Here is a 14,317-nt window from a genome sequence, read left to right on the forward strand (position 1 = left end):
AGCCTGTTTGTTACGCTGGAGAGTTTCAATAAAAGGGAGACGGCCGAACGGCTGCCCGTCCCTCTCTGTGCCACAATTCAGCCGACAAAACAACAGATCCCTATCTCCATGCAGAGTCTGCTCGCCCTCACGCCCCAGCACCTCCCACGCGACTGTGCACATAGCTGGGTTTGGTTGATATTGACTGTTGCAAGAAACCTGCGTGCTGCAAGGAAGTGATGATGTAGAGACACATAAGAAAATGTGCGATCTGCATAAGATCTGAATTAGTCCATGGGAACTTTATTGTCCACCTCATTTTTCATTAAAAGTAGATGAAGCCACTATATGTCAGCACTGGCTGTTGTCAGTCAGTCACTGTTAATAAGGTAAAATAATATTAAAAGTATTTTAACCTGATGCTTGTATTCAATTTGAGAAGCAATAGCAAGCTTTACACCCAAATACATGTTAATTAAAGACACTTTTGAAAATTGTGACGCACACTTTGCCTTCCCTTTAAATTTGAGTGAGTTTAGAGAGAAAATGATTGAGCCAGAGATTCTAGTTCTTCTAAAGCAGCTGATTAAAAACTTCCTCAGTGGTATTTAAACTGTGTGTTGGCTGGATGAAAAGAGGACGGGCTTTCAGTGGCAATGGTGTGTGTGTGTGTGTGTGTGTGTGTGTGTGTGTGTGTGTGTGTGTGTGTGTGTGTGTGTGTGTGTGTGGTAGAAGAGTGGGAGGGGGTGCTGGAAACCACTGTCCTCTTAAAACAAGTTGTCCTGTTTGGACTTCATTAGACCTTGTGTCACTCATGAGCAGCCAGGACAAGAATTTCAAAACAGTAGCTGGAGGTACGTGTTTACATGCTTTTAATCCTTTCATTTAAGGCGATCTAAGTAAATGCATTTTTAAGTTGTTTTTTGTTTTTTAAGTTTCATGCTTCAGATCTGTGGATGAGACCAAATGATGGAGTTCTGGCCTGAGAATCAGGGGCAGTCCAATCTGTACTCCAAATATGGTACCATTCCTGGGAGAAACTATACACAGAAGTGAGTTGGATGCTATGAAAATTGCTTGGGCCAGTATAATCTTTGCATTTATCACTGCTTGTTTGGCAAGTTTACATTTGAGGTGCACAAAAATGATAGTTAACTTCCGGCTGACACAAAGTATTTGCTTTGCCTGCTCTCTCCAAGATTATCCAGCTCTCCACTACCTCTGACGCTCTGCAAAAAGCTCTGAAAAGATGGGAATATTGTTCCACATAATCCTGCAGAACGTTTTGTGTTATCTATTAAATGTAACCATGTAGACTAATTTAAAATGGTCTGTGAAATTATGTAATCTTGCTAAATTTTGCTATCATTTCTCTACTATTCTACTCCCAGCTATCACGACAGACATCAGCCAACCCATTATCCACTGTACTATGGTGAGCAGCAGGATCAAAGCAGGGAGTCCACATACTGGACTGTACCAGGATCAAGATCAGCAGGAGCTCTACAAGAGTACACCAACTGGACAGACCCAGAGCTCAGTGCCCCTCCTCCTTCTTCCCATTTCCCTTTCATTCTGCGACGCCACACTCAGCACCACCAAGATCTGGGAGAGTACCAGCTCCAAGAAGCCAGAGACAGAGAGTGGAAAGCAACCCATCGACCCGTGAGGGATCATGAGAGAGGATTTCTAAGGGAGGGGTGGCAGAGGAGGTGGGACACCTGTAGCCCTGTCCGCTACAACAGAGAAGTTTCTACCAAGAGGAGCGACAGCAGCTATCGAGAGCTGGAGGCCTGGGCGGCTCGCTACAGTCACTCCCTGCCAAGAAGAAGGCGTATAGAAGCAGAATTAAGGGGAGCCTCTCAGGGGCTGGTGGAGAGCACCAGGATAGGTTTGGATCCCCAACATGTCAAACAACCTGGAATGTGGGACAGAGGAGGCAGACAGCAAACTCCCACCTACTATCCATCACAAGCTCCTGCTCCTGACGCAAGCAACGTGCTGGACATGAAGGAAAATGCAAGCTACCAAAGGAAGATATATAACCAACCTCCTGGCTATATTGCTCCTCCTCCCTACAACAGCCCACATAAACCTTCACCTGTGACACACAGCAGTGACACGGTCTGGGAGCAGGACACCAAGAAGCAACACTGCTACTCGCAGCCCACACGCAGAAAGCAGCATGTGTCTGCAGAGCTGCAAGATAAGAGCAAGGGAGAAAAAGAAGAACTGACAAATTTGTGTGAAAGTAAAACCTGCCCAAAGTTTGAAGGATTGAAACGCCAAAGATTTGAAGCAGATGCTTTACAGGCGGTTTGCCCCATCAGTGTCCAGCAGACACTCATACAGGATGATGGCACACTGCATCTGCAACATCCACAAGTGTTTCAGAATTCAGAAATAAACAGGGAAACCTCCTCAAAGGTCATAGAAGGAAGGAAATTCAGGCTAAGCAAAAAGACAGGAGGGATGACAATATTCTGTTTGGTTTCTCGAATAGCCGGCCCCACCGAGACCCCATCTCTGCCCGTTTGCACCTCCAAAATGAACATTGAACACACAGACGTAAGAGAGGCTTCTAAACTTCTGGGAGCCACGACTGAGGCTACTCAAAAACTTCCAGACGAAGTGGACTTCAAATCGCCAACTCTCACAGAGCAGTCAGACAACGGTGCTGGAAGGAAACAGAGGGAGACGCCACCCTGCACAGAGAAGGACATGGTTGAAAATAATCAAGCAAAGAAAGCACAGGCCGATGTTGTTCCCCCCCAAAAAGAAAATGCAAATGATGTCTGCAGACAGGGAGGTCAGTCAGTGCAGCCGGTGTCAATAAAATATCCTTCATGGAGGGAGCCTAGTTTCACAAGCAAAGCTGAAACTGAGAGTCCCCCCACATGCTGTTTGAAAGGAAACCGTGAGGATAAACTGTCAGACGATTGTGTTAATGTAAGCAGTCCTCCAGTAGATACTGAAGTAATGCAGCTGGACAACCAGGAGAATGCTGAGGACATTAAAAGCATGCTGGTTGTCGACACAACCTGCGTTGTTGTGAAAATGGAACAGATTCCTTCGCCTACAAAAGAGCGGGTTCACTTTTTAAGCACTGCAGCACTCGCTGAAGAGAGTCAGCTTGATGCTCAAGTGAATATTTCTCCTGAACTAAACTTTCAGCTAAATCAAGATGTCACAACTGATGAAAGCACAGAAGAAGCCTCCTCCTGCAAGATTGAAAAACCCGAGACCGATGTGGACTCAACACTTTTGGAGGAAGAGGAAGGCAAACAAGAAAGTTTAATCTCTTTGCCTTGCTTACTGTCATCTCATGTTTCTGAAAGAGAAACCTTAGAGGCGCGTGCAGAACGTATACTAGGGATCCCTCTACACGACTGCATCACTGAACCTGAAACTGGCATGCCATTGGTCAAGTCGTCTGCAGAGGACCAGGATGAGGGGGGTGAGCCTTCTCCACTTAAAACAGATACTGAAGACGCTTTTAAACAAACTCCAGAGGACGCAGCAGAGGACGAACCGTACCAGAATCCCTTGGAGGATCACCAAACCAAGGACAGCGTAACTTTAAACGACCACAGTGACTCCAGAGATCAGGTAGCAAGTGAAGATGGTGGTGACTTTATGGGATCTCAGGACCAAGCATCAGACAGGCATGAAAGGAGTGACACAGATGTCCCGCTCGAAACAGGCAACAAAACTTTAAGTGAAACTGAAAAGACTGAGGATGCCCTGCTTGAATCCACTGATGAAAAGGGTACAAGTGAACATGGTCGGGAAGACGATCGTGAGACTCAGCCTCCTAAACCCTCTGACCTTCTTTCACTAATACCTTCTGATCATCATTCTCCCTCAAATATCTCAGAGTCAAACGCAGAGGCAGAGCCTGATCCTGAGTTGGCTGCTCTTAATACTGCAGATATTGCACTTCCTCCTGCAACTTCATCCCCTTCTCCTTTGCAACAGCTGCCATCTTTTTCACTGGATGGTGAGTCTTCCTCACTATCCAGTCCCCACGCAGATTCCCAGTGTCTTCTTCCTCCTCTTGTTTTAACTGATCAACCAGCTGTAGAAACATCTCGCCCAGAGGAGGAAGAGGCACAAACATTACATGTAACTCAAAGTGACCTCATTAATGAGCCGGAGGTGCTGATGTCACAGGAACAGCATGAATGTGGTCAACTGGATGATGATGCCTGCGTCAATGATGAGCAACAAAATAATCGAGCTGACGAGGAGTCGATCAAGCCTTTGGAAGAAAACGACATCAACAGTTTGCAGCAAAATCTTGAAAGTGTCCAAACGGAGGGTGTTTTGTGCTTAAAGGAGAGTCATGTGAGTGAAGAACAACCTGAAGCAGGCCTTCCAGCAGAGTCGTCTGAAGTAGATGAAGAATGTGAGGAAAATGCAGGTCAAACAGAGGCCGAAGTCCTTCAACAACTTGATTGTGGCCAAGATGAGGATGTTTTTTGTATAAAAGAGAGTCACATGACTGAAAATGAGTTACAGACAAACTCAGATGAACTTACTGTAGAGATTAGGGAACAGATATTGTGCAAAAACAACTCTTCAGACTCTCAAAGTGAAACACAGATTGAAATTTTGCAGGATGTTGACCCACAGACTGATCTGTCTAATTCTTCTCCTCCCTTGGCTGCAGACTGTGAGGTGTCTCTGTTACCTTTAGATGAGCTCTTCCTCCCTCAGCTTCCCTCTCCTCATCAGTCAACGTTTGAGTGCGAGTGTGTTTGTCTTTTGGATACTTCACCCTTACATCCTGACACTGCTGCTACTGGTGCCATCCCCGAAACTCTCCCTCCTCCAGTTTCCCCAGAGGCTTCACCCTCCTCTTTCTCTGAATCACCCCCTGTACTGCCTCCCAGCTCTACTCCTCCTTACGAAGAGGAAAGTTTTACTCTATCCCCTGACTTTCTCCAATCTGAGGCACACAAACAAGCGTTACAGTATCCAAAATCGCTGTGGGATGTGGTAAATCGCATTAGAAAGCACACAGCACCTGACTCCGAGAATGAAGAGGAAGAGGTGACCGAGTTGTGGGATCCAGAGAACTTAGGATCCCACAATGTGGCAGCAGACACGACCTCTGAAAAGACTGCTTTTGATGAAGTCGAGCAACAGGTTTCAGAGGAGTGTGCAGAGGTGGGAGACATCCAGCATGATCACAAAGAGGTACGAGGAGACATAGAGGAAGACACACTGTCCTGCAGCAGCACCAGCAGCCACGGCTCTGGAGACACTGTTATTGGAGCAGATGAGAACGAGGCGGAGGAAGCAGCACGTGACGCAGAGATGGAGCAAAGAACCGAGAAGGAGAGCGAGGTGTTTAAGACAGCTGAAGCAGAGCTGCATTACTCTAGTGAAGTAAACGTCGAGGCTGAGGGAGGAGAAGAGGAGGAGGAAGATGAGGCAGACATAAATGAGCCTTTTTTGAGTTCGGAGTGTGCACCAGAGATCATGGAAAAGGAGGTCGAGTGTGAGGTTATAGAGCTCTGACATGACAGTACGGTAATCAAAGAGCTGGTCCAGTGCGTTAAACACTCAAACATGAATCCGTATTTCCATGGCACTTCACAGCACATATTTTCAGAAACAGATGGGTTTTTTTCTTTATTTCGACATCAGCTTGGAGATTTTAGCTTGGATGTCTGAGGAGCAAAAAGGACCACTGTTACAGAGACTTCTCTATTTGACAATAATATTTAAAAGCTCTTTATTTAGGCTATTTTACTACAGTTTACCTTTAAACGATTAGTACATTTTATTGTACTTTTCCTTGTCTGTTTCTATTTCCATGGCTTTGTGCAGTTGTGAGATAATGAAAATAGTCATAAGCAAAGACGGTAATATTTGGTGATTTAAAAGGAGTGGTTTTATGGTAATAATAGAGTCATAACAGAGGTGTGTATTGAATGTAAATAGACACTGGAGTGCATAAAAAACTAACATGTTCAGATTGTTTCCTTTAAAGATTTCGCAGATCTTTAATGGAAGACAGCGAAGAGGAGAAGAACTTTTCCTTCCTGAAATGGGATGAAAAAAAAAATACTTTTCTAGAGTTACAAAATCATAAATAAATTCAAACCTTTGCATGTTTACTGCAACTAGACAAACTTGTGAAGTATGATTGTGTGATATGAATAAAATTTCTGAAACAGCTGCTAAATGGATCGACTGATTACTTTTTTCCCCAGGTCAAAAAATCTTTCATGATCTTTATTCAGGTTTATATTCCAAGGATATTTACCGGAGCCATTTTTAACCACTAATTGTTAAATATTCGTTTTACATTTTGTGTAATAGTTAACATACATGTTAGCAAGTGCTGATCCCGGGAGGAGACACAAATCTCTGATGTAGTTAGAACCTGATAAAGACAAACAGGTTTTAGACTGGCAGTCACTGAAACTACATTTAAAAGTGTGTCTGTGTGGGTTTTTTGTAATTATAGGCATCAAAACTTTAAATAATAATAGCTGCTTTTAAAACAAAAACAAAAAAGACAAATAGTTCAGGAACTGCTTTTATGGTTAATTGTGTGTTCCCAAATTTCAACACTATTTAAGCTCAAACTGTATGTGGATTATATGGAGTCAAACAGATGATTATCATCAAAATTCAAGAGAAAATTAAGGATAAGATCATCCTTGAAACAAAGTAGATGTTGGAAGGATCGAGTAGTGCTGATGTTATTAAGAAAAACAAACAAAAACAAACATTTCCATTGACTGAAGACAAAGCAGAGTCAGAAAATGTACAAATTTTATATTAAAAAGACATCTCAGGAGAATGATCACAAAACGGAAAATTCATTTTCACACAATAACACCAAAAATACTTCCTGATCTTTCTACTGTGGCTGTACTGGTGTGCTCGCACTGCTGCCTACAGCACACTCTGGTGGGGTTACGCAGGAGGTCAGTTTTATTACAAAGCCAGGAAATCTAAACTTTGCTACAATCTCGATTCTCGAGCTCAAGTAAATCGCAGCTGGTTTCGGTAGTGTTTAACTCTGAGGTAATGTGAAATAATGAGCAAAGAAGTTTCGTGTGCGCGAGTTTAGGCTCCAACATGTGAGGATAATTGTTGTGCTCTGTCAGCAGCATGTGAGAGGTTTAACTTGAGAAGATGCAGGCAGTTTATTTAGCAGTAGGAGTGTTTTAAAGTCACTGGAGGTTAAACAGTAAATTAATGCACAGGAATGTGGATACTAATTGTGCAAATGTTGTGTACTAAGCACTTTAACACCTGAAGACATTTCTGGTTATAATCCAACAGTTTAGGAACATGAGTCTTTTAGCCAAATTTATTTAGGATAAATAAAGCATACTGCTGAGAGCACGTCGCTGCTGTTGGAGGGGGTAAACTACCTGGGAAATTTTGTTTGGTGATGAAGGCACGTTATCGTTCGAACTACACTGAAACCCTATCTGAAGTTATTTTTACACGATGTACTTTTAAAACCGAGGCCCTCAACTTTTCGTTTTACCTGAACGAGTATCTCATGGGGGAATATAAGAAGGAGAATCAAGCTGGTATCAGTTAATCCTGTGATCATGGGCAGTTAAATAAATACTGACGAGCATGAAAAAACTCTTCTAAAGCTTGAACTTGAAAGTCACACTTATCATTATATAGCGGTGTAATTCAAGAGCAGGCCAACTTCTTTCAGCATCACTTTGATTCGACCTCAGGAATTTTTCCATCATGCGTGAATGAGGGCTCGAAGGACCACCCAACCAAATTTAGCCTCCGCATAAAGTCCAAATTCATTTTTACAGTTTCACAGTTTATATCCAGAGACCAATAAGAGCCTTTTTAATAACTTACAGTGTCACATAAAATGAGATATTACTCCCCAAAAGGGGAAAAAAAAAAAAAAAAGAAAAAAAAAAAAGAGTAGCAGAGTAGTCCTCAAAGTGTCCATGATCACAGGAGTAATGCTTTTTGTTTTTATTTCTTATCATAAGGATTTTTATACAGATTGTCCCACTGCCCTGACACAAACAGGTGATAAGTGGCAATAGAAAACACTACAGCACCCAGAAGTCTCCATTTGAGCTGAGGAGAGACAGTCGCTATGGTGAGAGGATATCAAAGCTCATCATGGGTCATTTTTAGAGCGTGGTCACAGAGGTCTGCGGGACACACAGCACAGAAACAACACGGTGAATTAACAGCTGAACGCATGGGGAACATCAGAACAGAAAGAAATGTTTGCATTTTGATGCATTTGGCCTCAACCTACCTGTCCTTTTGCTGCACAGTTTGTCTTTAACGTTGTCCGTTTCGTGAGCGAAGAATTCGATGATTTCATCCTCGTGCTGTTCCACTATTGTTTCACACTGAACAAAAAAGGAAAAATACAGACTTAAACCACATCCTTTTTTTTGTGCTCCTCCTTGGGGTGTGCTGGAGGTCTAAGCGGGAAAAACTATACTCACCGCAAACTTCATGCTGGCTGTAACCCTTGAATCCAGCGAGGCCTCCGACAGGTCCATGGCCTCGCCGCTCCGAGACTTGATCCTGACGTACGATTTCCTGTTTGTGGAGGGATCCGTGCGCTCGCCGTAGTCCCCCATCCTCTCGCATATGCTCTCCATGAGCTCCAGGAGGTTTCCTTCTGAGCGTGCCAGAGGAACCTGGTGGTGTCAGAGTTCAGAAGTTCTTTTTATTGCCAACCCACTGAAACTAACTGATATCTTTAAAATGAGATAATGACCTTCAGAGGCAGGCAATGCTTTCTATAAAAGTATGGCCCTGTTTTGTGGTCAACACTGTGTACTTATGATGCAGTCTACAGTGGGGGCTGAACCCAGACTACAACGTGGCTATGCTACTGCAGCCTCACCTCTCTGATGGACTGACTCCCATCTGGATTGATCCTGAAAGATCCCGTCTGGATCATTTTCTTCGGGTCTATCTGGGAAATGGCCCACTCCATCTCGTCTACCAGAGCCCTGCAGGCTGAGGAGGGGAGGGGAGGTGCAGCAGAGGTCAGACACCGATTACATTAGGACTTTTCTTTGTGCGTGCGGCCGAGGCTGCGCGTCAAATCGGTTACTCACCTCCACATCTGAGGTCCTGTCCTTGTCTGGCCGCCTGGCTGGAGCTCAGGAGGAGACACACAAGCAGGCAGTGTGTGAGCAGGAGAGCAGCTTCCCTCATTTTGCCTCTAAACGCGCACATTTTAGCATCACACAGGAAAACAAACAAAAAAACAAAAACATTCAAGTAAGTCGGCCGGAAGGCTCTCAGCCACCGTTTGCTATAAAACCCTCTGCAGCTCAGCAGCCGGGTTACTAATACTGACGCAGAGATGCACTTTATTCCACTTTTCATTCAACTTACTGTTTCTGTGGGCCGCCAGGAGAACACCTTTACGCTTTTCCACGCTGTTGCATCGTATTCGGTGAAATGTGGTGACGTAGCAACCGGGTACGTGGAGCGTGAGACAGCTCGTGCAGCGCCCCCACGTGGGCGGGAAGATCCCTGCTGGCTCCCTACTCTGCAGCCAGGGTCATTTGTGTTGGAGCAAGAGTGTCAAACATAAGGCCCGGGGCCCAAAATCGGCCCGGTAGACTCCTATCTGGAGGTTTTTGGAATATATGAAGGAAGTGTTATATTTTTGACATTTAACTATGTTTTCAGAAGTTTTACAGCTTGTCCTGCTGTTTTGACTTCCATCAATGCCATACATACTATGCCAAAGTATTTAATTAATAGATAAACAATAACAATTAAAACCCAATAAAATTCCTATTTTTTTTTTTTTTTTACTGGTTACAATCTGCTTGTTAAGTCTGATGTTACGGGTGACATAGCTGACATTTCCGGGTCCAAATGCTCTTGAATAAACAACGATGGGTTAGGAGTAAGCTAGCTAACGGATGATTAAACATGATATGTCCTGTACTGGCTGATGCATTTCATAAAACACGCATGCATACAGCACTGCTATAACAGTGGAAGTAAACCAAGATGGAAATCTACAAAACAGGGAGATTTTGGAGAGTTAGTTATGTTAGCCTAGTTGAGATTATCTTCCTGCCCATTGGCTAGCTACAGGGGTACTGGTACACACAGCAGCACTTCTGGTGTTTGTTAGAATGTTTGGGGTAAGCATTAATTTGCTTTCAATATGGGTGCATGTTGAGGGTCAGTCAGTGAGGTTCAGCTCCCGTGAGTGTCTGATTGGCAAAGATAAGTGCCATTATATCGCAATGTTGATTTAGGTGGAACATGTGTGAAAGCAAAAGAAATTGCTGAGATGACGCCATCAACTACACAAGGTCGGTCATTATTTAAAATTCTGTCTTTGTTGTAATTATTCTCTTAATTTTATGTAAAGCATTGTGTTTTATATTGAGACACACATGTAGTCTTCATCAAAAAATGTCAAACGTGTGCTTTAAGTGAATACTCCTAAATAAGTCCAGAAGGCCATAAGGTAATTTGATATTTACCTTAATACATAGTATAAATTATACGTGTATGTAAACTCTTGTAAACTACAGACATCAGACTGTCTGTCTTCACTATCCCCACTTTAATTTTATATGTATTTTGTATACTCTACTTTTTCTACTCTGTGGTCAAACATTCTTGGTCCCATTAAAAACTTTTCACATTGTATTTGTTTTTCCTTTTGCTTTAAATCTAGACTTTACCAGCCAAGACATTTGATGGATTGCTGAGGAACCTGAGTTTTGCCAAGCAGAAGACAAGGCTTGCTATGTACTGGCATAACTCACTGTGACTGCGTAAGAGAAGAAACAGGTTGAGGAAGCAACAGTTGGGCAAACAGAGAACGTATTGTGGTTAAAAAAAAAAAAAAAAAAAAGGGGGGGGGGGCCTTGAAATTAATTCCGTTAGGTGTTAAGCAAGAAATTTGAGTGAACCATCTCTCTTAATTTGTATTTCTTAATGAAAGGGCAGCATATCGCAAGAAGAGAATCATGGCCAGCAACTTAGGTGTAGTCCAGCAGAGCTCATACCATTCCTTATTTAAGACTCTGCTTGGCCAGTACAACCTGACAGAAGGATCTAAAGTAAGCTGTCAGTAAAAAGGGGTCTGTGCTTCTAATAATGCATTTATAACTAAGTAATAGTCTCATCCCCAAAGGCAGCTGTACACTGACTGTACTGGTGCAGTTGTTGAGAGGGGACTGTTTTTAACCAACAGTGGCCTGCTTGGCAGTTCTCCAGATGGGACAATCTCTGATGACTGCACGATTGAGGTGAAATGCCCATGGTCAGCCAGAACCAAAACTGTCTTGCAGGCTGTAGAAAGGAAGGACTTTTTCCTACAGCTGGATGAGGCAAGTGGTTCCCTGGTATTAAAAAAGCATCACAACTATCTACATCTCACAGGGGACCAACAGCTGTCACTTTATTGGTTGGACTCCATGTGACTTTGTAATCTTGCCTGTTGATAGAGAACAAACTTGGGCTGTTAACACTGAAACTTTAGAAATGTTCTTTTACCCAACCGTCTATCGCAGCTATGAATTCATATCTGCACAAGCGATGCATCGGTCCAGCAGTTTTCAGTTCATTTTTAAATAAATTATAAATATTTGTAAATTGTACATTTGTAATTATATTCAGATAAATTATTAAAATTAAGTTTTGATTTTAACAAGAAAATGTTTTGTACAAAAACTGTTTCTGAAAATAAAGAGTAACACATTTATCTTGTATTCCTTATTTTTAATGAAAATGTTCAGCAAAACAACTAGGCAGTAATCAGGAAGCTGGAATGAAATGAACAATATAACAAGCCACTGATGAAACAAAAACCACTTAGAGTAAAATTAAACATTTTACCAATTACAACTGAGAATTTTCAACTTTAAACTATGCAACTAAAAATGATGTAACATCCTGACTATATCCACAAAACAATCCAAAATACTTAAAAAGGTACAAACAATAAGAATAAACATATTCAACAGTTGTACTGTCGGGTCCACAAGTAGTTAGACAGTGACACCATGTAATTTTGCCTCTGCACTTTCACTGGTCTAATTCATTCAGTTTCATGGATAACGGGTGTCTGTAAATTTGTAAGACACACACATACTTTCAGTATCTTATTAATATTTTTTTTGTACTGATGTGGGACGAGATTCAAAATTGAGAAACGTTTCAGTCTTTGAATGGAATGTGCTACATGTGCTCTTGCAGAGGAGATCAGCCTGTTATTGTTCACTTCCTGCTGTGCGAACTGTCCGCTGACAGACGGAATGTTCAGCGAGACCCCCTCTGGGAGGATGTCCTGAATTGTGAAGTCCTTACCTGCAATGACCATGTCACCTGGTTGTAAATGTCGCAGTACTCCACAGTCAGCTGTTATCGCCTTATCTGAGGTTTTTCCACTGTACAAGTTGCTTGCAAAGGTTATTACACCATTTGGAGCCACACCAATTAGAGCCTTGAGTATGATCCGTCCTTTGCGTTGGCTATACAAACAACTTTGTGTGTCACGACTCTCTCTGCCAGAAACAGAAACTTCTGTGCAGTCAAGCACAATCCTGCAGTTAGGAAATGGCTGGAAGCAATCCGGCAGCGATGTCTGATTCTTGGCTCTCGAGGCAACGTTTTTTTCCAACATGCCAACATACAAAATGTCGTGCAGTGCACTAACAATTGTTGTGAAAATGTTAGTTACTGTGGCTGTGCTGCAGGTAAACCTTGTTGCAAGGTCTACATGGCCACAATCAAGTTTGAGCTTCATTAGGGTTAGTAATAACTGGTCCACTATGGGCAACATTTGGACAGTCCAACCAGAATGATATTTGAGCTCAAATTTGGAAAGAAGGGATTCTAAAAACAGGACAGTAGCAGTATCGGGCAATCCAGTATAGTACTGGACTCTTTCAGGATTGTCAGATATTTGACTGAATGAGAACGTCTGCTTCTGTTTCTCCAATTGTTTTTTTAGCTTTTCATTCTCTTGTCTTAGCATATCATTCTCAATCTCAAGCACCACAAGACTGTTGGAAGAACTTGAGGAGCTTGCAGTAGCTGTCTGTGTATCTGCATTGTTGGAGTGATGTAGCTCATCTGATCTTTCACACTCATTTTCACCACTAGCTGGGACCTGTTCTTTTTTCTTTTTATGCACAGGGTGTTTTTCTTCATCTGAGAAGTGAAAAGACTCCTCGTTCCATGCAAATCTTGTTGGCCCCGCAGCTTTTCCTTCAGGGAAATGCCAGCTGCAGACTCTTGAGTTGCAGTTTGGGGTGAAGTTAAGACGGCTGTAGAAGTGTTTAAAAAGGGAGAGAGAAATTATTCATCACATGGTAGCCCTTTGTTACTTATGTTTAACAGTGACCGTAATTAGTATAATCTTACACAACTTTTTTTTGTGTATTATTGGCTTTTAAGCTTACCAGAAAGATAAATGCTGACACATATAGCTAACCATTTGGTAGTTAAGTCTCTGTTTTGGTCATTAACTCTCACGTAGGCTATGGATTTTAGTGGGTGTTCTTACTATGAAGACATGATCGCTTTTCATGTGTCATTTTTAATCCTCCAAGAGTAGAAAGCTGTGTAGTTATGGCAAATTGACCCATAGCTTTCAATCTTTGCTTAGAGAAATAAAAATGACATCCAAACCGCGTTGATATCTTCGTAATAAGAAAACATGATAAAATCCATAGCCTATGTAAAATTCGTAGAAGCCAGGATGTTCTGGGAATCCGTCCTACCGGTTGTTTCTGCGCATGCGCACAACACAAAATTAAGTGGCAAACAGTCCTGTTTGTGAATATGAGCTAGAAGTATAATTTGACGGGTAAAATTAATTGCATAATTGCTGGAATTATTGTGTGAGAGCAGAAATGTTCATAAACTGTACGGTAGGACGGTGTGCCAAAGTAGGATGGTTTTTTTATTAGCGGGTTTTAGTTGTTCAACGCTAGCTATATTAGCTAACTAAAGTAAGACCACACTTGCGTTCATCTTACAAGTTTATTCATTCACTTTGGAATTGTAACGTACCTTATCGCGTGCAGCCACTTCTGCTTCTCTTTCTCGTCACAAGGAAAGCGGTGAAATGACAAATTCGTGTTTTTTTTTGATCCAGAATAGTTAAAACAAAAAGGAACACAGCACTGCGGCATGTTGAACACGGGTGTTTGGATCCGGAAACGGAAATTACGTCATCACTTAACGATAGATTTTTATTTAATTTTAATAATCTGTAATATTAAACATTAATTTATTCATGCTGGTACATTTTTATTTATGTAATGCAGCAACATTTCTTTATCATGCAAAAAAAAAAAAACTGAGACTT

At 42.1% G+C, this 14,317-nt stretch overlaps 3 protein-coding genes across 4 annotated transcripts; 1 reads left to right on the plus strand and 2 right to left on the minus strand.

The window, feature by feature from the left end:
* Positions 1 to 903: 903 nt before the first annotated feature.
* LOC146632064 (uncharacterized) lies at positions 904 to 5,505 on the plus strand. The gene is made up of 2 exons (XM_085354026.1): positions 904 to 1,031; positions 1,371 to 5,505. Exons 1-2 carry the CDS (start codon positions 946 to 948, stop codon positions 5,503 to 5,505), a joined length of 4,221 nt encoding a protein of 1,406 aa, XP_085210152.1. The 5' UTR covers positions 904 to 945.
* Positions 5,506 to 8,086: 2,581 nt separating this feature from the next.
* Positions 8,087 to 9,406, minus strand: cnpy2 (canopy FGF signaling regulator 2). Of its 2 annotated transcripts, XM_085354028.1 has the most exons (6): positions 9,361 to 9,406; positions 9,078 to 9,184; positions 8,861 to 8,976; positions 8,454 to 8,651; positions 8,258 to 8,354; positions 8,087 to 8,147 (listed from the first exon to the last, which is right to left on the minus strand). In XM_085354028.1, exons 2-6 carry the CDS (start codon positions 9,175 to 9,177, stop codon positions 8,104 to 8,106), a joined length of 555 nt encoding a protein of 184 aa, XP_085210154.1. In that variant the 5' UTR covers positions 9,178 to 9,184; positions 9,361 to 9,406; the 3' UTR covers positions 8,087 to 8,103. The 2 variants fall into 2 exon arrangements, with proteins under 2 accessions (XP_085210154.1, XP_085210153.1); XM_085354027.1 differs by lacking the exon at positions 9,361 to 9,406 and having other exon boundaries at positions 9,078 to 9,198.
* Positions 9,407 to 11,945: 2,539 nt separating this feature from the next.
* LOC146632066 (uncharacterized) lies at positions 11,946 to 14,144 on the minus strand. Its single transcript, XM_085354029.1, has 2 exons — positions 14,020 to 14,144; positions 11,946 to 13,271 (listed from the first exon to the last, which is right to left on the minus strand). The coding sequence occupies exons 1-2, from the start codon at positions 14,139 to 14,141 to the stop codon at positions 12,041 to 12,043; spliced, it is 1,353 nt and encodes a 450-aa protein (XP_085210155.1). The 5' UTR covers positions 14,142 to 14,144; the 3' UTR covers positions 11,946 to 12,040.
* Between the last annotated feature and the right edge of the window lie 173 nt (positions 14,145 to 14,317).

The sequence above is a fragment of the Diplotaxodon limnothrissa genome, linkage group LG5 (assembly GCF_057381915.1).
Source record: "Diplotaxodon limnothrissa isolate DT_005_m linkage group LG5, D_limnothrissa_male_GT1.1, whole genome shotgun sequence".
NCBI lineage: Eukaryota > Metazoa > Chordata > Actinopteri > Cichliformes > Cichlidae > Diplotaxodon > Diplotaxodon limnothrissa.